This window comes from Odocoileus virginianus, unplaced genomic scaffold (genome assembly GCF_023699985.2).
Source record: "Odocoileus virginianus isolate 20LAN1187 ecotype Illinois unplaced genomic scaffold, Ovbor_1.2 Unplaced_Contig_11, whole genome shotgun sequence".
NCBI classification, from domain to species: Eukaryota; Metazoa; Chordata; class Mammalia; order Artiodactyla; family Cervidae; genus Odocoileus; species Odocoileus virginianus.
This window is the reverse complement of record NW_027224328.1, coordinates 939,368-959,951: the sequence shown is the minus strand read 5'-3', so window position 1 is coordinate 959,951 and position 20,584 is coordinate 939,368. Positions and strand designations below refer to the sequence as shown.

Genomic DNA, 20,584 nt, shown 5'->3' with positions numbered 1-20,584 from the left:
TTTGTACAAAAACACTTAAAAGATTAAAAAAAAAAAAAAAAGTCGGCCTAGTCATTTGTGTGCAAGAAGCCAGGAGATACACTGGAATGATGGAGTAAGAGACAATCGAGACCAATTTTCATCCTTTTACAGAGGAGGAAAAAAAATATTTAATATTTTTGTTGTATAAGGAATAGCGCCCACGGCAGGTCCTTCTACTCCAGACCTCAGCCCCACGCACTCCTGCTTTATAAAGCTATAGGACAGAGCAGAGTTGGAATGGAAAGAAAAGTAGGGTAGAAGACAACAGATAAATTGAAGGAAGCAGGGGGGTGCAGAAAGAATGACAACAGCCACACGTGTACCCAATACTTTTAGTCCCTGCAGCAACTCAGAATGATGGCAACCCAGTCCCTACACTGGCCAGTGAGGATGCAGGAGAAGATGTCCAACACTACGGGAGTGACAACAGAAGTCTGGGCCACAGCTACAGTCAGGAGGAGCTGGAGGGAAGGGGGAGGACCAAGTTTTGCTACTTGGGTCACACAAGCTGGAAAACTCCCCTGCTGCCGGGGCCGAGGCACACCTAGTCCACCCATTTTCTTGTCTCGCCACACTGTACATTCCTCCTCCTGGAGAATTCAGACCCTGGCTAGACACTCCACTCCAGGACAAGGCCGAGCAGTCCTAGTTCTCTAGACTGCCTCTTTCACAAAGATTGGGTTAGGGTAGGTGAAATTGTGAAGATTTAAAAAATAAAACCCAGAGAAACATCAAAGCTGCCACCATGTAGCACCAGCGACCAGTTCTTCCATGGTTCTTCCCTGTCTTGGTGATCCCTCCTGCAGAAGACAGCACAGCTCTTGTCTTCCTCATGGAGTCTGCTGGCACCAGGTTATAACCTGGACGGTGGGGAGTGTCTGCCTTAGGCTGGTTTGTGCAAGAGGGCCACCTTAGGTCTCCTTGAGGACATTTATCTTAGCACAGATCTTGAGGGCAGGACCCAGCTTGATGTTCATGGCACTCATGAGATGTTCCTCTTTAAGTAATAAGAGGGCTTGTCCATCAATCTCCTGGGAACGAAACTCCTCTGCAATCTCTTGGCAGCCTAGGAGGAAATGGTGGGGTATGTATGAGAAGCTACATGGTATGATCAAAAGTACCTGTCCTAAATCCAGTGATACAGTGGCCCGAGATGGCAAGATATGGAAGCAAAATGAAACCAGAGCAACTAGCTGTTTTTTAAAAAAAGAGCCAAGATAAAAGAACTAAGGTGTTCCACCAACTAAGCTGTTCAATTCAGATAACTTGAGGAAGGGAAGGGAGAGAGCAAAATATAGTGTTTTCTTTGACACCGGCAAGAAAATCAGCCTTCATGCCATCTTTAAGGGCCCAAATTTCAGACAAAACAGCAAGGAGGGTAGGATGGTTTTCCTTTCTGGACAAAACTATCCCTTGTAAAGTGCATGTGTATACATGCTCAGTCCCGTCTGACCCCATGGACCATAGCCCACCAGGCTCTGTCCATGGGATTCTCCAGGCAAGAATACTGGAGTGGGTTGCCATTTCCTTCTCCAGGGGATCTTTCCAACCCAGGGATCGAACCTGTGTCTCCTGCATTGGCAGGCGGGTTCTTTACTACTGAGCCACCTGGGAAGCCTGTTAGCAGAGGACGGTCAACCTGGAAACCAGGCTGTGGACAAGTAACCCAAATAAATACCAAAAGCAGCACCTTCATCATACCATACTTAAGTCTCTACGTTTCCATTTACAAAGCCCTGTGGGATGGCCTCAAACAAACCACAGAACAACAAAGCAATACAGGTGACCTGGGTTCTGGTGGACAGGCCCTTGATACCTTGTAGAGAAGCAATGAACTCATAGACCTCCTCTACGCTCCAGCGGCTAGGATTACTGGATAGGAACACAGGGTTGATGCCATGTAATTCTGGGGTAGGCGGAGCTGTGTTGGGATTCCCCAGGTCACGTTCTCCATGCCCTGCTCTCACGGATAAAGGCCCAGGAGATGTTGGAGAGAGTGCTTCATCGTAACTGGAATTATCTGAACCCCGGCTAGAGTCCTCTTGACCCTACAAGAAAAACAGTGAGGTCATCAGTAAGCGTCATGAGGTCTCCCTCTCTTCCCCCACCCTGGGTTTGAGGCACGGAGGAAAAACTAATCTCAGCACAGGTAAAGTACTCCATGTGCAAATGCCCAAAGTCACTAGCCCACTCTCAAGTGCCTTTCAAGTGTGAACTGTCTCCCTCTCTTGGTTCCCCTCTTCTGCCAACAACTCCCCTAGATTTTCCCTCCTCTAACAAGGTGTAAGGATTAACAGAAACACACAACAGGTAAATCAGGTGAGAAAAGACGAAAAGATCAGGATCTCGGGATCTGGAGTGATGTGATCACGTGAAACCAGAGTTCTGGCCTCACACTTTTCTCCCCGGGGAAAGAAGCTGCTCTGTGGGGGAGCAGAAGGAAACAGGCCCAGTTTGCAGCATCGCGCCCCGCACTGCTGGCTCACTCGGTGGCGCTTGCCCTGGATCTTGGCACGGGCGATGTCCGAGGAGCCACGACGGGGTCCGCGCCGGCGAACGCGGGCGTAGTTGGCTTCCTGAAATTCTTTCATTTTTTTCCTCTTCAGCCGGAATTGGTGGCTACAGCTCACATTATACCTGTGGGTCAGGGAACGTACAGGTCAGGGGTGCTGCTATCCAAGACCACCTTGCTCCCTGCTCTACGTGTGAACTAGGATTTTAGGGGCCGATTTGGGGAAGAGAATGAAGGCAGAGGAGACGTTAGCTCTGAGTCTTGAGCGGGTCCTAGGGAAGGGGTGTCTGAGGGAGGAGGGCGAGACGGAAGCCTACTGTACCTCTTAGCGCAAGTCATGGAGCAGAACCTCTTGGAGCCGCGGAACTGCTCCGCAGGGGCGTACTTCCCACAGTACTCACACTTCAGGAGGTTCGCCTTCTTATCTAGCTCTGAAAACAAGGCAGCACTGCGTGGGTTCCTGCTGCTGCTCAGGCCGCCTCAGGCCCAGCGCTGGACTCGAACTACTCTCAGCGCTCCCCCCCAAAGACCTACTCAGCCCGAGAATCCCGAAAACAAAGTTCAACCTTAAGCCAGATGATCTCCATTTTAAGTGACTAATTTCTTCATAATTCATAGTCTCAGATTTGACTGCACTTTTCCACAGGAGAGAGGAACTAATTACTAATGCCTGGAAAGATGAGATTTCCACCCCCCGCCCCAACCCCACACACACAGAGACACACAAGTTTCCAAAAGCAGGGGAGGGTAAAATGTAAGCAAGACTCCTTAACATATATTACAGAATCTAAAATAATGAGTACTGGACACTAAGAAATAGCCTATTTCAGATTATCCTTTGAAAAACATATCCTTATAGTAAATAAACATCAGCTTGATAAACTTCCCCTTAGCCCTATGGGAACAACTTCTGTGTGATTCTACGTATTCTGATATAGATGGATTTAACATAATTCCCACTTGAAAAAGCTAATTCCTATTTTACGCTAAGTCCTCAAACACATCTCCATCAGCCTCGTTCCTAGATGGGTCTCTAAATGATACTCACCAGCAGATGGGCTGTCCCCACCCAAGGGACCACCCGACTGATTCTCATTCAGTCCTGTGGTGAGGCCAGTCTGCAGGGGCTTCTCAGACTCTTTCAATAACTGAGAACAACCCACCTGTTCCAGAAAAAGGTGAGTTACATTAGCCTAACTCCTTTCTCTATAGCTTTCCCCATCACTTCTCACCACCACATCTTTGCCCGGATCTCAGAGTTAATGGCCAAGTCCGACACAGACAGAACCATTTTCAATATGGCAATCTAGTGTCTCTAGTTGGCTTTTTTCAGATAAACTGCTGGGGAAGGGGCTCCTACCCCAGCTCCCTATTTTGTCCTTTTCCTTCCTAAATTGCAGGGAACACACTAGGAGGCAAGAAACCTGTGTTCTAAGTCCTGGTTCTGCAACTCATGGTATCCAGAAAAGTCTCTCAACTTCTCCACCACAATTTTCTTCACTATAAAACAACCTAATTAAAGACTTCCCTGGTGGTCTAGTGGCTAAGACTCCAAGCTCCCAATGCAGGAGGCCCAGGTTTAGTCCCTGGTCAGGGAACTAGGATCCCAAATGCTGTACAATGCCCAAATGCTGTACAAAGGGGCCCCAAAAAAACACAAAAAACAACCATGACAGCCTTTAAAGGTCACTCTTTTCCTTTGCTTCTCCTCTCCCCACTATTTTCAGTTCCTGGTCTACAGTCTTTCTTCTTCTCTTCCCTTCCTTCTTCATAGCTAATCCTACAAACAACAGAACTGAACCGTTCTCTAATTATGAAATAGTTCTGAGCCTTCTGAGTCTCTGGAGTTTGAAAAGACAACCCACCAGACCAAGTCCCCATGTGAAAGCCCCACCTTCTGGCCCTGCCCTCACCGGGAAAGGCTCTGCTCCTTCCTGGATAACAAAGCCTTCGATGATGTGGGTGAGGATCTGGGGCTTCACAATGGCCTGGGGGGGCTTGGAGTCACCCATCTGTCTGGACACCATGGCCAGTGAAGGAGGGGGCGCTGATGGGGCGGGAGCCAAAGGTACAATGTCACTGCTCAGGGTGTTAGCGTTCGAGCTGGTCACTGGCTCAGCTTTATCTGGAAAATAAACACAAGATTAAGGAACAGGGAGGGGATGACCTAAGTGAGCCAAGGATGAGCCAAGCCAACCTGATCCTCACAGTAACACATGTTCCTCTTTGATCAGTCATCCTGGCTTCTATCCGTCCAGGTATCATCCATCAAGTTCAGGCCCACATTCTAATGAATCAGACTGAACTCTTAGCCCACTCAGAGCTTTCCTCTCATTTCTGTGCACTCTGGCAGCCCTGCAGAAGTCCGTTCCTCACCTCCAAGACCGCCCTTCTCCTCCATGGCCTTCGGGCTCTCTACCACCGGAGATGTCTTCGCGGGAATCATCGAACTCAATGTGGAGACGTCATCTCGCTCCTCCTCAGACTCAGCCTTGCGCTTTACAGCCAGTGTCTGGGGTTTGCCCTATAAAGTGAAAAACAGGAAGGAAAACAAGATTTATGAGCAAAGGATAATGAGGAAACTCAATTACTCCCACGCTGTCTGAGAAAATTTTCTTAGTTCTAGATTCCCCAGTGTATCTATGTCCCATGGTACAGTAAAATTTCTGGTCATTCCCAAGAAGTGTAATTTCTACATCAAGACAAAAGAAAATACAACATTATTTAGTCCTGACCTAGACCTGGAGACCCGGGTTCATCACAGCCCAACCTAGAATTGTTGGGCTAAAGATTGATTTTGGTAGTTAAAGCTGTATCTTAATATAACTCAGTATAGATCCCAAAATACAGAATTTCAGTAGCAAATGTAGGAGTATGAAATTCAGGTATTATATACGTTGAGGTCTCTCTCTTACGAAAGACTGAATACATGCCAGGATCTTAACCATCCATTAAACTCCCTCTTACAAAAGCAGCACTAATATCCTAACCCTCTCACCCTTTACCCCCTTCTGAAATTGAGCTCAGGTCCCCTCGAGGATGCCGTGTGCTCAGTCACAGGGCGACACTCACCGGCAGGTGCACAGACTGCATGTAGAAGGCGGCAGGGACCTGGGCCACCACGGGTGAGGAGGTGGTCACCCCGCCCTTCACCACGTGCGCCGTCCCCTGCACAGGGGCCAGGGTCATCCCTGAGGCCAACGTGGGCGGGCACTCCTGCAGCGCACCCGGGGCCTGGGATGAAGGCGGCGAGGAGGCCAAGTGGGCCTGGCCTGGTGGCACTGTGCCTGGCATCCCCCGGGAATTGGGGACGGCAGCTGCCAGCTGGGCCAGCCCCAAAGCCTGGGCCTGGGCTGTACCCGGCTGCCGGGTGCCCACCACTTGCACGGGGATGTGGGGTGGGGGCTGCTGGGCAGCGGACATCTTGGCAGCCCCTAGCTGAGGGGGCTTGAGAGGGGCTGCCGGCGGTTTGGACTGAATGGGAATGGGGGGCTTGGGGGCGGGGTCCGGCGGCAGGGACAGGGGTGAAGACTGCAGCATGGGCTGGACGACCAGGGTCTGGGCTGGCTGCTGGGACGGGGACGGCGGGACCGGCTGGGTCGGGGGACCCGGCGGAGGCTGCGGGGCAGTGAGGGTGGTGGCCTGCTGCTGCTGCTGCTGCTGCTGCTGCTGGGCCAGCTGGAGGTGCGTGGCCGTGTGCAGAAGCTGGGACTGGCGGTGCGGGAACTGCTGCTGGTGGTGGATGGCGATCTGCTGCTGGATCACCACCTGCTTCTGCTGGAGGTGGATCTGCTGCTGCTGCTGAATCAGGGAGTGGGGCTGGATCTGCGTGTAGGTGGCTGCGGGAACGAGCCCCCGGAGGCACAAAGGGAAGGGAGAGCAGACATGAGCAACATCATCAAAGGCGCTAAGTCAAAGCAGCCTTCCACGGTTTACCCAGTTGCAGACTCAAACAGCAAATGGAAAGTGAGCTGGAGGTGCCCGACAGGCCACCTGGTTTACACTCTTTCCTCCAAGTCAGACGTTACCATCTCCAGCCTTAAAGATGTCAGGGAAAGACCACCTTTGCTCAAGCATGTAACAGTCCTCAGTAATTTCTTGCATTTATCTTTTTTTTTTTGCTTTACTTAAATCTTGTTACTTGGCACTCAGCAAGTAATGGGCGCACAATGGTGGGCCCAGAGCCTTCATGATTAAATTCTTCTCCTCAAGCGTGAAGTCCACATTTCATTCGTTTTTACATCCCTAGAACCCAGCCCAGGGCCTGATACACGAAAAACACTTAACAGTACTTTAAAAATAAATGTCCACAAAGGTAAAGATACCAACATCTTCCCATGATTCTCTCGGGTCTCCATGATTCATCAGTTTAGGTGACCACCCATGAGAAGTTTTAAGAGTCAGCGGCTGTGGGCTCAGACTTGACCCAGTTCCCTCCACTGTAAACTGGAGATGTGATCTCCCCTGCTTCACACCCTACCATGATGCCCAGAGAATATATGTGACATGAAAGCACTTTGGTATTACAAGTGCCATAGTTTGTAAAGTGCCATACTAGGTGTTAGTAAAACAACTGATAATTAACTCTTAAATTTGGGGAGTACATTATTCAAATATGCAACACTTAGAGTACTAGAAAAAAGGAAGCAAAAATAACCACTACCACATAGGGTACACACATCTAACTCTATCCAAAGCCTGAAAGCAAGCACTACCCTGGGTTATTACTATTATTTATTCTTTTCAATCCTTACCATCCTTACCTTCAATACAGATGATCACAAGTTGGACTATATTAAAGCAGGGCTCTATCTGCTCACCCTAAGTACTCGAAGGTACACTGTCTTCGCTCTATGCTGCCAACTGACCAACAGTAAATGTGTGAGGAGAGAACTCAAAACTGTAAGCTCCATGAGCAGAAAAGTCTGTTTTTCAAATGATGTATCCCAGTACCCTCCCTAGAACAGAGCAAGCTCTTCAAAAAGAACTGAGTGGGGACTTCCCTGGTGGTCTAGTAGTTAAGATTCCACCTTCCAATGCAGGGGACAGGGGTTTGATCCCTGATCGGGGAACTAAGATCCCACATGCCTGGGACAATTAAGACTGTGCACCACAACTACAGAGAAGCCTGTGCACAGCAATGAAGAACCAAGTACTACAACGAAGACTGTAGCACTTAACTACATGCTGCAACTAACACTCAAAACAACCAAATTTAAAAAAAAAAAAAAAAAAGACAAGACCCTAGTGAATGAAAGGGTAGAGGGAGTAAATTGAAGAAGTCGGGACCTAAGGAGCAGAGGACAAGGCAACTTGTAAACTGACTGCTGCCTGGCAGAAACAGACAAGATCCCTCTCTGCTACCTGTCATCCTGTCTCCTGGACTAATACGAACAAGGTTGATGTGATTCTTTCCTTCCACTATTTCAGGACCAAAACGACCAAGAAGGGCAAAGACACGTACCCTGAAGACGTCAAGCTAGCCCCGAGGGAATAAGAACACTATGGGAGGAGACAACGTACCTGAGCTAATGAGGGTCTGGCTGGGAGCGGGAGTGGCGGTCCGGGTGAGGTTCATGCCCACGTTCTGCTGACCAGCCCCATCTGCTTCTGCTTTCTTGGCCGCTGCGCTTTCTGCTTCTGTCTGGCTGCCCTGACTCACAGTCACTGCCTGGGCTGCAGGCAAGGGCTGCACCACTCCGGTGCCCTTCCTGGGGCAGCTCCCACCACCACCCATTCCTGAGGAAGGCAACTGTCCCAAGCCCCCAGGAGCCTGGCCGCCTCCTCCAGGACCCATGGACCCTGGGATGCTAGTCCCACTGCCTCCACTAGCTTGACTGAGGTTGAGGGACTGGCCTGAGGCCCCAGAGGAAGCCTGAGCCACGGCAAGGGCCTGGCTAGAAGCCTGGGAGAGGCTGGAGACAGGGGAGGCCCCAGGAGGGATGGCCTTCTGAGCAGAGCCTTGCATTTGGGGTCCTTGGGCGGAGGCCTGCTGGTTCCTGACGGCCAAGTTCTGCACCTGAAAGATAGGAAGCAAAAGGCAGACTGAGAAACTGGGAGAGCAAGGGGCCCTAAAGTGAAAGATTACCATGACTGAGTCAGAAACAGTGACGACAGCTACAGATATTCCATGGACCCCCTCAGCTGTACCCTCACCTGTACAAACACAGTGAAGGCCTTCCCAGAGAGGAGCTCTCAAGTCATATCTGATTCTCAGTCTTCTTCATTCACTATCAAATCTGCCATCAAGTTTGGTTATTTTATTCTTTCAAAATGTCTCAGACCTTCCCTTTCTTCCCCATTCATTCATTCATTCAACATCTACAAATCACCGACTATGCTGCAGGTACCGCACTGGATACTGGGAATGCAGAGATGAAAGACACAAGCCCCTGCTTTTAATGAGTAATTTCTACTCAAGAAAACAAGAAAACCAAGTTACACCACGCACAGATATGCAACCAGTGCTAGGGGAGAGCAGAGGAGGAAGAGTAGTAACTCAGACTAGGGCGTGAGGGGAGACATTCTAACACAGGCGATGTCTGAGCTGAGAACCAACAAGGTGTGAAGACACAAGTAACAACAGTGCAAGACCACTGAGCCAAGAAAGAGCACTGTGTTTTTGGAAATGGTAACTATTTCATTATGTTTGGGGCAGTCTGGAGGGAATGGCAAGAAATGAAGCTGGGCAGGTAGGCTGAGGCTAGAAAGAGACCAGATCTTGAAGGGCTTGGAATGTTAAAATAAGAAAGTCCCAGCACCGAGCACAGTGCCTGACAGACTGCAAGTAGTCCAGTGTATCAACGGAGAGAAGGGATGACGAGCTCTTAATAAATCACAGGAAGCCACTGAAGAATATTCATCAGAAAGACCACAACGAACTCTATTGCCGAAACCATTCTTTTAAACACTGCTGATGAAAGTGTAAATGAGCACAGTCACTCTGGAAAACAATCTGGCACTTTGTCCTAAAGTTGAATATTCATACACGCTCTAACCCAGGAGTCCCACAAGAGAAGTGCTCGCTACAGACAATGGGAGGCATGTGTAAGAATGGTCACGGCAGCACTAGTCACCCTAACGAAAGCCTAAAAACCAACCAAATGGCCACAGTCAGAAGAGAGGATGAATGAACTGTAGTACATTCACACAATGGAATATTACATGGAAATCAAAACAAATACAATGACACATGCAACAATACAGGTGGATTTTGATAATAAGTTATTTAATGAAGGCATTCCCCAAAGGATTATATACAATGTAAGTACCTTATAGATTTAAACACACACTTATATTATATATATATATATATATATATATATCTCCACGTGGTATCTTGAACTTGCTTCTAAATAATCCACAGATGAAGGGAAGGGGCCTGGAGAAATTGACCACATGTCAATAAATGCTGAGGTTGGATGGCTAAGCACTTACAGATTCATATTGCTTTCTGTTTTTGTATTTGTTTGAAATGTTCCACATTAAAAAGAACATTTTAGAAATATAGTAAAGGCAGTAAAACTATACAAAAAGGTTTGCAGAGAAGGATTAATCAGAACGACCGTCACCATGGATGAGTAGGGGTAGGCAGTGGAGCTCCATCTGGAGCTAGGGGTGGCTTATTACATGATTAAAACTTACAGAGTAAATGTTTTAAAAAGTGGACCATGAATGAACCGTTGATGAGAGGATGCCATGAGTCTTGACTTATTATGATTCATCAAATTCTGTAGGCCAGAGGTACAATTAAAAATAATGTTAGGGAAGTTTGTGAGAGAATGGATATATGTATATGAATGGCTGAGTCTCTTTGCTGCTAACCTGAAACTATCACAACAGATGTTAATGGGCTGTATTCTGATACAAAATAAAAAGTTTTTTTTTAAAGTAACAATGTATATCACCTTATCCTGATAGAACAATGGGAGAGGATTAGAAGCAGATAAGGCTGAAATCAAGAGGCCAGTTAGGAAACCAGTACAGTAATTCAGGAGAAAAATAAAAGAACCCGAATTCAGACAATAGTAATAAAGAAGAGAGAGAGATATACAAAAATCATCAGGACTGGGTACTGGGCCACTTACGTATTACCTGGCAATTATGAAGTTTTTTCTAATCAGCTTCCTTCCCGTCATGGCTATTTAAAACTTTCCTCCTCTCCCTGCACCTCTGAACCACTTCCTCTTTCCCCTCTCATTGTTCACTCCCACAGAGATGATAAAACCATATCTGGTCCCACCGCCAAACCTGGCCCTGTACCTCCATCAGCCCCCATCACTTACCCCTCACCCCGGCCGCCTTCTCTCCTTCCTCCCATCAAAGGCTTGCCAGGCTCAGGATCTCATTCCCTCCTCCTCAGTTCTTTCCTGTCCCTTCATTCACCTCTCCTCTGCTGGCTCCCTCCCACCACCAAGCCTGAACCCCCTCCCCAAGCCCAGCTTTACCCTCCTCTCCTGTTCCTACGTTCAAGGCTGAGGAATGTCGCCTGTCTGATCACAAAGAGAGCCGAACTCTTAAACACTCACTGTGTCCAGGCCCTGTTCAAACACTTACACACATCACCTCACCGAGTCCTCACACACACCCCGGGACAAGTATTTTATAACGGCTATTTAACAGACAAAGAAATTGTGGCAAGAAGATGTTGCAGGGGTCACAGTAAGTCACAGAGTTGGAATTGACCCTAATGAAGATTCACACTTTCAACCACTACTCTGTCCGTCCACAGACCGACAAACATCTGATGAATAGATGCATAAGTGAAAGAACTGCTATGAAAGCAGGTTCTACCTCATCCTGACCCTACCACTACTACTGTAGTCTAAACCAAAGGCTGTATCTGAAACTGACCCCAACAGTTTCTCGGCAGGTTCCCTCATTTCTCTTCCTTCTCCAGGCAAAGGCTCCGAAATCAGTCTTTCTCAAGTAGTTTCCTGACCTTCTTAATCTGCTATTCAAGTCAGCAGTGCCGCTGCTACCTACAAAGTCACGTGGCTTTCAGACGTGTCCTTAACAATGCCCTTTCCTGCCACAGGCTTGCTGTCTCCACTTTATTCACTCATCTCCAACTCACAGTCACGTATCTGAGTCAGGCTTTGACACATGCTATTCTCTCTCCAGTGTTCATGCTACTCCTAATCAAACGCCACCCATCCTTTAAGAATCTGCTCAAGTTCACTGAAATGCAGAGCTCCATGTTTACTTGCTGACTGATAAAAACTAAAAGAATGAAATAAGTACCACGAGACCCCAGTCTGTATGCCATGCAAAAGCAGCTAAAACACTGCTCTCTCTATATCTATTTTTGTTTGAGATAAGGCACTGGAAACACACTGGTAAGGAAGATTATACTGGGAACCTTTAGGCAAAACAGACTGCTTAAGGTTGAAAGCTACAGTAACTCATAGAGAAGAAATCAAGTGTTCTGCCAGCAACTCAGCTTGATGTCTGTCTAACCAGAATTCCCTCCACCATCCCTTATCTTCCAGAGAGTACTGCAAGAGGGAACTAGGACTTCCTGAATAAAACTGAACTACAGAGGGCTAAGAGGAGGGCAGGGACGCCGGTCCTGTGTTAAGAATAAGGCTTCCCTGGATGAGGGGAGTTTGGGGGAGAATGGATACACATATATGTATGGCTGAGTCCCTCTGCTGTCCACCTGAAACTACCACACCATTATCATATAATCCAATATAAAATAAAAAGTTTTTTTTTAAAAAAAAGGAGGTGGCTTCCCATATCCACAGGGCTGTTTTCAGTCAAGTCTACTTCCCTTCCTAATTCAAATAACTAAAAAGGTGTAAGGGATTCAAGTTCTACAGAAATTGAGAGAGGGGGAAAAAAAAGGATTCTGAAAAGTGGTAATGGGGTGGAAGGGTGGTCCCTGGTCCGAGGCCACTCCATTCGCCCTCCCCAGGGCCCGTCCGCAGGTCGAGTGGTCGCCACTGACCTGATCGGCATCTGTGTGGACTCCAGGAGACTGAGCAGATGGCGCCTCCTGCTGGACTGCAGCCACCGCCCCGTTAGGCATCAGGATGAGTTGGGAGGCTAGAGGCACATTCCGGCCCAGGGTCCGGTTTACCTGCAATAGGTTTCCCAGCTGTGGCTGGCAAGGAGAGGAGGAAGAGGAAGAACAGAGGAAACAGAGCAAGAGAAAGAGGAGACAGACAGAAGAAACGGAAGGGAAGGACCACAAGACAAAATAAACAGAAGATACGAAACCGCTAAGCCCTGCCCCTTTCCATACCAACCCAGAAGACCCTCATCCTCCGTGTGCGATGAATCATCCGAAGAAAACCTAGAACATGTATAAACTACACACTGACAACAAAGTCAAACATCAGAGAGGCTGAGACAATGAGGAGCTGGGAGCAGGGTTTATATATACTAAGCAGACAGGCCAAGAGGTGACACTTAGGATTTGTGCACGTGAGCCATGGCTTTAAAGATTAGACTATATCTGGTGCAAATTTCTTTAATACTGAGGTGAAATCTTCTAACTTAGGATCTCAATTGTTTGCAAGCTACCTGTGAACACTGAGCGTCACATCGAGAGGTAAGTCAGGCATAGGAAGCAGATCACCTTGTCCTAAAACACCTGGGTAACCATGATGACAGGAGCTTCCCTTGTGGCTCAGTTGGTAAAGAATCCGCCTGCAGTGCGGGAGACCTGGGTTTGATCACTGGGTTGGGAAGATCCCCTGGAGAAGGGAAAGGCTACCCACTCCAGTATTCTGGCCTGGAGAATTCCATGGACTGTACAGTCCATGGGGTCACAAAGAGTCAGACAAGACTGAGTGACTTTCACTTTCAACCATGATGACATAAAACAGCTTTCACTCTGGGAAATTCCCTGGTGGTCCAGTGGTTAAGACTCAAGCCTGGGTTCAATCCCTAGTTGGGGAACTAACATCCCAAAAGGTGCATGGTGCAGCCAAAAAAAAAAAAACAGGCTTTCACTCAACAAGTCAGAGAACAATTGTGCCCCTGGGACAACGGTGGCTGTGGCTTACCCGCAGATACATCTGGGCCTGGGACTGGTTGAGGGGTGGGGAGGTGGTGTTCCCCAGTAGCACAGATTGGGTCAAAGTGGTAGCACTGGGAGAGCTCACACTCTGGGACCGGCTGATGAGCTGGGCGGCCGACGTGGTGGCCAGATTGATCTGTGTGGTACAGAAGGGAACCAGGATTAAGGATGGGGGAAGAGACAAAAGGAAATACACATGAGTGACAAACTCAGAGTGACACCAGCAAAAGCAGAGTATCTCACGTTCAGAGAGTCAGGAAGAAATGAACACCTTACCATCCACACCTGTCATCCTGGCCTCCGAAGACTATCAGCAAAGTACAGAAACCAGGCCCTAATCACCAGTGTAAGAGCTGAGGAGCAGAGGACGAAATGGAACAGATTCTACTTCTCAGTCAAGGGTCCAGTGATTAGCCCTTGGGACCCTTTGATTCCTCCTGCCCAGGATTTTCTTCCTTCTTAAGACACCTCTACAGATCCACACTGGTTATTCTCCCTTTTACTGATATTCTCTACACATGATCAGTAAATACCATCAATGGTGCAATAAACACTCTCAGATCAGTGGCACAAAGTATTGGGTTAGCTAAAAAGTGCACTCAGGCTTCCCGAAATATCTTACAGAAAAATCTGCATGTTGGCAAACCCAAGAATTTAACTGAAAGACAGAGACCCCGGGAGGAAAGCCCCTCGGTGGGGACAGGCAGTACTCACGGAGGCCTGGGTGGTGGAGGTCTGCTGCTGTGCAGTGCTGGTGTTTGGGGAGCTGGCCTGCCGACTGGCAGCAATTGTGGCCTGTTACGGGGCAAAGAAGACAAGGGAGAGCAGAGACAACGAAGGCAAAGGCTCTGAATCTTCCAAAGACAAATCACAGGCACAAAATATAACTGAGATTTCAGGTAAGAGCAACGAGCCTCTACTATGGAGCAAGGACAACTGTGCTCACTATGTCAATCACCCTCATATTACTACATAGGCTAACCCCATGACTCCCACATAACCCGCCAAGGGCAGTAGGCAGCCTGTGTTCTTTCTCCCACTTTCATTTAGCTGGAAGAACCTGTGGTCAGGTCACATCAGAAGTCACTGCTAAGTCCAGCCCACAGCTGCCCAATCGATACAAATGTAAGGTGAGCCACCTATATCATTTTCTAATATGAACCTTTTTCAAAGAGTGAAAAGAAACAGGAGAAGTAAACTTTAAAAATTTACTTTATTCAAGCTGATCTGTCTCATTTTAACACATACCAACATAAACGAACTACTGAGCATTTTCAAACTAAAAAGTCTCTGAAATCCAAAATCTTCTCCCATACCTCCATCTGGACTAGCTGCATTTGTTTTTTGTTTTTTTAAAGGAGATGGATTTTCTAAAATATGTGGCTGGGTCCTGTCTTAGGTGTGGTACTCATAGTCCTCGTCCCCTGCACTGCAGGGCAGATTCTCAACCACTAGACCACCAGGGAAGTCCTAGACTAGCTGTATTTTAAGTGCTCAACAGCTGCCTGTGGCTAACGGCTACTATACCGGACAGTGCAGGGCTAGCACACAGTCGTGCTACCTCAAAAAGGCAGTTCTCCCACGGTTCTTACAGTGAGCCCACACACTGAGGTCCACTCATCCTCCTGCAGGACAGGAGGCACAGGATACTCTTCCCAGCCTGGCTCAGTGGAGGGTGTGGTGTGTCCCGACCCACCTGTACCGCCTGTCCCCTCCCTCCTGGGCCAGCTGGCTGCTGACCTCTCACCTGCTGGACGGCAGCCAGGCTATGCAGCTGGGCATTGCTGAGCTGCTGCTGGAGCATGAACTGGTGGAAATACTGAGCCGCGTTGGGCTGACGCTGCAGTGCCTGCAGAGCCTAGGGAGAAAGAGAAGGGGATCAATCCACTTGGGATGAACCACTCCGGACTCCTATGCTGTGGAAATCACTGGGATCCTGGGAAAGGGACACATGGGGAGGAGAGAAACAAAGGAAAAGATGGGTATCTGGTTAGCCTGTTGACATCTGATATGTCCTTTTTTATATCAGAACCCGTGAGTTCATGTAGTCCTTAAAAAGTAGGGACACAATTAACTGAAAAATACAGCAGTATAATCTCACATGAACTTGTATTTCCCAAAATGGAACCTGGAAATATCTGATATAACAAAGAATTAGGACTAAACTAGTTGAAAATAAATGGAATGTTGATTAATGTAAAGAGAAGAAGAAAATAAAAGACCATATTCTGGGAACACATTAAAGGTGATAGAGCCCTGTCTGTGTGTGTGCTCAGTCATGTCCAACTCTTTTAGACCCCATGGACTACAACCTGCCAGGCTCCCCTGTCCATGGAATTCTCCAGGCAAGAATACTGGAAGTGGGCTGCCATTTCCTTCTCCAGGGGATCAACCCAGGGATCAAACCCGCATCTCTTGCATCTCCTGCACTGGCAGGCAGATTCTTTACCACTGAGCCACCTAGGAAGCCCAACAGGGCTCTAAAGGGTTGAAAATGATGAAAAATAAACAGTGACTATGAAAGGCTGTATCAGGTAAAATTTTCAAGTAACTGGAATTTTTAAACATCTACAGTATAATGCTAACACGTGTTTATAAAGACAGTATCAGTAATTCAGTTTTGGCGTTAACTTCAAAGCCACAACTGCATTCCCTTTTATTCTTTCCAGGAGCCAAAAGATTTGAGGTTCTTAACTTCCACTACCCATGGTGATTTTCAAGAAAGACCCAAAAATAATAACCTGACAATCCTTGAAGAGAAATGGTTAATGAGAATCTAGCAACATGAACTGAATGATATAAAAACCTTTAAGATTGATATCTCATTCTGCCTGCTTGCTCAAACTGTTGTAAACCCCAAAGGTCCTCACACCTGGAAGAGACCTTTGTCATCACCTGATCAGACTCACCCAGTTTGCTGGAATGAAACCAAGGGTGACTATCTTCCTGCATCCTTGCCCACCCCAAGCCAATGCTCACAGACCCTCAGTGCTGAGCTTCACCTGCACGGCCTGCCGTTCATACAGTGACATTTGAGCGATCTGGGGCCGAGAGCTGCCCCCAGAGCCAGAACTCCCATTGGTGGAGTTGGAGTTCTGTTCACTCTCAGTCTCCATGGTAGAGGTCCAGGGTCCCCACAGCTGGCGCTGACTCCAGACCTAGATGGAAGTAGCAACGGGTTAAAATGTGCACCTGATCTCAAATGACTATTTCATGTTACTATTGATTCAAGTTACCTAAGAACCTTCCTTTTCTTCCAGAAGCCATGATTGCTCTGTTTTAATAACAACCAAATCTTCAATACACTTATAACCATCATCTTCCCCACACCATCTTTTGAAACTAAGCGATGTCTCAAAAGAAACAACTTTTACATATTCTCTCCTGGCTGTCATTAAATAGAAAATGGCCTGAATGTAAGATGGTTCCTTATAAGAGTAAGGCTACTTTATATCTCCATCACACTTTTAAATAGTTTAAAATCGTCCCATTTAAAACTTACTGTTACCTCATTTTTATCTGCATATGCAACATCATTATCAGCCTCACCTTAACAATGGCCACCCTGTACTGAGAAGTCACTAGGTGCTTCCTCTCACTGGGCTAGGCCCTTCACTTCCATTATTTATCAGTGCTTTATGATAAATACAATTATCTTCACTTTACAATTGTGGAAATGAGGTTTTCAGAGGTTAAGGAAGTAGTTCTAGTTAAGTATCAAATCTTTACACTAGGATACAGGTCTTCAAACCAAAAGCAATCTGTAGTTAAGGCCGTGTCACTCACTTCGAGTACCCACTGTCTTCATTCCATGGAGGAGGGACTTATGTTACAGAAAGACCAAAGCAACATAGAAAGTCATAAAACTGGGAGATAGAAGAGCTAGCCTATAGCCCATCTCACCCAAAGAACTGCCTGGCTGGAGCTGGGGATACTAGTAACACCTTGGCCATGTTACTTTATCTTCTTATACCTCAGTTCCTCTGGATGCAGAGAAGGCTTCCCAAGTAAATATAACACATCATTGTAACAAATGACTTACAGGTATTAAACACAGTAAAGACAGCAATCAAATCTTCAAGAAAGTAAGATTCAACGTTTTAGTCCACTAAAGTAGCCAGAATTTATCCTCTGGGGTCTACTCTAAAATTTGCAAAGAACACATGAAAACATTGCTAAGAACACAGCAAAGAAACAGATGAGAAGTAAGAAGAAACATGCCATCGAAGCAGAGTTAAATGACAATAAGCTTCTTTGGTTCTTTCTTTTTTGTCCCCTTCTTTTGCTAAACGTAAGTACTATTTTTTCTCTACTTCTGAGGCATGGAGAAGTCATTGTAAATATCAGGTCAGCACAGCAATTTGGTTTAGGAATGTAAACATCAAATCAGAATATCTGCTAAGGTGTGTCGATAGTTTTACTCAGGTGAATCCATTTTAATGATACCATCCAAAACAAAGAAAGTAAATAAAATCAAACTGCTTGGCCTTGGAAACTAGAGTTGGGAAGATTTCTTACGGGTCCATTCCCAGTTATAATCTGATTACATCCTTATCCTCCAAGAATTCAGTTGTTCAGGAAGAGCAAATGTCACTGCAAGCATGGATATAACCCATGAAGAACATAGGAGAAATCACACTGGCTTCAAGTCTAGTTTGTCTTCACCCCACATCTTTTGCCAAAATATCAAAGCACTAAACAGATACAGACCCATGAATCCTCATTATCAGCATGCGGAGGAAAAAGAGTGGGTAAGCATTAGAGGCAGCACAGCATAGTTGTATAGATGACCGGACTTAGTTCACTAGATTGAGAGAGAGGAGACCCCCTTTACTAGCTAGAGGGACATGAATTCCCTTCGTAGATGAAAAGGCTAATAAACTATATGATCCCCATCTCCCCCCAGAATGGAAGTCTTAATAATTTTTCAGGTTGTGAAATAGAAAAGAGCTGGAAAGAAACCAGCTTAAAGTCTTAAACCAAATCAGGAGAAACTGTCATCAAAACCAGGATTCCTGGATCCCAGGCACATAAATCTACTCATTTGTGCTCAGTGTCGGGACTGTAAAATCAAATACAGAAAATGAAGAACACAGAAAGTCTGGGAGGCACAGTCAATTTAAATTTTCAGAATTTAACTGGAAGAGAAAGCATGAAAAGCTGAGCCATAAAGGTCCCCGGAATCACGAAACTGGGGTCATCCTGAAAGATAGTATTTGGGGGTGTGTGGCTGGGTTGGAGCAAATCTTTGGAAAGGAGCTAGAGGAAGATAATGAAGTGGACCAGGTACCGGGCCTCCTGAGCCAAGAGTTGGAGGAAATCAATTTCCCCAAGTATGAAACTCTTGTCTCCCAGCAAAGATGGGGCACAGATAGGAAGGGGGGCAGGAGAAGGGGATGGGTTCGGGGTAGCCTATGCCACAGAAATGGAAGCCATCTGAAGAATAGGAGACTAGACGCCCCCAGGGGTCCCTGTATCTAGAACCTAGATGAGAACGAGTTCCCAAGAGGAATCAAACCCACTGGGAGAAGGGGGGCTCACGGAGCGGTGGTGCCAGGAGTGAACCGACCCCAAGTGAGCGGAGAAGTGCGCTTACTGATAGCGGGGAGACAGGCAGGGGGGAGACAGAAATCGAGGAATTGGGGGGCTGAGGAACCCAGGGGACCAGAAAAAAGCAGAGAGAGAACTAGACGGCACGCTTGGATGGGAGAGCCAAAGTCAGAGGAGGGAAAATGAATGAGAGAAGGAGGGGTCAGGAGCAACTAGGGTGACGGGCGGACAGCAGTGAGCACAGCGAAAATGAATAGAAGAGCGAGAGGCTCGGACGGCGGAGCGAAGGACCACAGGGCAAGCGCCAGAGGTAGGCAGGGAAAGACGCCGGGGGAGGTACCTGGGGCGTTCCACAGCCCGCGGCGGCTGCAGAAACATCCCCGCGCGGCCAAGCCCCCGGAGGTCCTGCCCCTGCCCCGCCGCGGCCGCCCGCTTACCTCCGCGCCTGGCTCCGCACCCGGGCGCTCCAGGGATAGGGGGTGGGGGGCGTCCACCTCACGTGCCGGGGTCCCCGGGCGCCGGGCCGGGCGGGGGGCGCACTCGGCCTCCGCGGCGGGCTCCCCTCGCCTCCTCCCCTTCCTGGAGGGGCGGGGGCGCCGAGGGCGGGGTGGGAGGCGCCCGGAGCGGCCGCGGCTCCCCGCCCCTCCCGCCGCTCCGGGTGCGGGCCGGCCGCGGCTCCGCCAGGACTCCGGGGCTCGCTCTGGGGCCTGTCACTTCCTGCCGGGCGGAGAGGGTGGGGGCGGCAGGCCGGGGGCTGCGGGCCCGGCTGGAGGAGGGGGCTGGCGGGGAGGTGCTTCCGGGGCAGCCGGACCCCTCCCCCGTCCCTCCCCCTCCTCTCCGTGGCCTCCCCCCTCCCTCCCGCGCGTCCCTCGTTTCCTGCCGGCGCCCGTTGCCATGACGACGCCGCTGCCGGGCCTCCGCGCTCTAGGCCTCGGGGTTTTTTTTTTCCCTCTCACGCTCTTTCTCCTCTTTTTTTCCCTTCTTTCTCTCCGAGCGCTGCTCGTCGGTGGGAGGGAAGAAACCGAGAAAGTGGTGGCCTCTAGCGGGGGAAACTCATCTCTCTCAGAAAAGGAGAGGGAGATGGGAGAAGGGAGGGAAGTGACGTGAAGAAGGGGGGAAAAGAAGGTATTTTCTGGAGCTTCTGGGAATAAGGGATAGAAAGAAAGGATCAAAGGGACCAACAGGCTGAGCGGGAGAAAGCCAAGCAAGGACCCTAGAGAAACGGCAGATGGGGGAAGGAAATAAAGCCGAGGAAAGGAGAGATAAGGACAGGGGGGAAAAAAAAGATTGAGGCGAAGGAGAGAGAATGTTGATGGTTTGATTCCGCACCCCTCACCTCCACTCGGGAGAAGGCGGGAAAAGCTGTACGGCAAACAGAAAACCCGTTAGGAGTTGACATTCCTTCAAAAGCATCCGCCTAATATAACTTGCTTTGAATAACACGTTTAAGTCTGTTATTTCAGGGTTTGGTG

The 20,584-nt window shown here is 48.2% G+C and overlaps 1 protein-coding gene and 1 long non-coding RNA gene across 4 annotated transcripts in view; one reads left to right on the top strand and one right to left on the bottom strand.

Annotated features, from left to right (window-relative positions):
* Nucleotides 1-124: 124 nt before the first annotated feature.
* On the bottom strand, nucleotides 125-19,630 carry PHC1 (polyhomeotic homolog 1). Of its 3 annotated transcripts, none has more exons than XM_070464032.1 (15): nucleotides 19,550-19,630; nucleotides 16,565-16,720; nucleotides 15,310-15,420; nucleotides 14,277-14,357; nucleotides 13,549-13,698; nucleotides 12,486-12,641; nucleotides 8,057-8,552; nucleotides 5,606-6,372; nucleotides 4,910-5,057; nucleotides 4,447-4,658; nucleotides 3,582-3,696; nucleotides 2,856-2,964; nucleotides 2,508-2,658; nucleotides 1,838-2,069; nucleotides 125-1,087 (listed from the first exon to the last, which is right to left on the bottom strand). In XM_070464032.1, the coding sequence occupies exons 2-15, from the start codon at nucleotides 16,676-16,678 to the stop codon at nucleotides 933-935; spliced, it is 2,997 nt and encodes a 998-aa protein (XP_070320133.1). In that variant the 5' UTR covers nucleotides 16,679-16,720; nucleotides 19,550-19,630; the 3' UTR covers nucleotides 125-932. The 3 variants fall into 3 exon arrangements, with proteins under 3 accessions (XP_070320133.1, XP_070320134.1, XP_070320135.1); XM_070464033.1 differs by having other exon boundaries at nucleotides 12,486-12,617; XM_070464034.1 differs by lacking the exon at nucleotides 12,486-12,641.
* Nucleotides 19,204-20,584, top strand: part of LOC139033956 (uncharacterized) — a 50,882-nt gene continuing 49,501 nt past the window's right edge. The window contains exon 1 of the long non-coding RNA XR_011486429.1: nucleotides 19,204-19,422. This is a non-coding gene — a long non-coding RNA (uncharacterized lncRNA). The remainder of the gene's footprint in view (nucleotides 19,423-20,584) is intronic.

What these genes read in the sequence shown, in the direction of transcription:
- PHC1 (XM_070464032.1), bottom strand. Translation starts at nt 16,678, where the DNA reads ATGGAGACTGAGAGTGAACAGAACTCCAACTCCACCAATGGGAGTTCT. An exon ending in TCCATGACTTGCGCTAAGAG is followed by an intron (nt 2,659 to 2,855) that starts GTACAGTAGGCT and finishes CCTGACCCACAG; the next exon opens with GTATAATGTGAGCTGTAGCC. An exon ending in GTTCATTGCTTCTCTACAAG is followed by an intron (nt 1,088 to 1,837) that starts GTATCAAGGGCC and finishes ATTTCCTCCTAG; the next exon opens with GCTGCCAAGAGATTGCAGAG.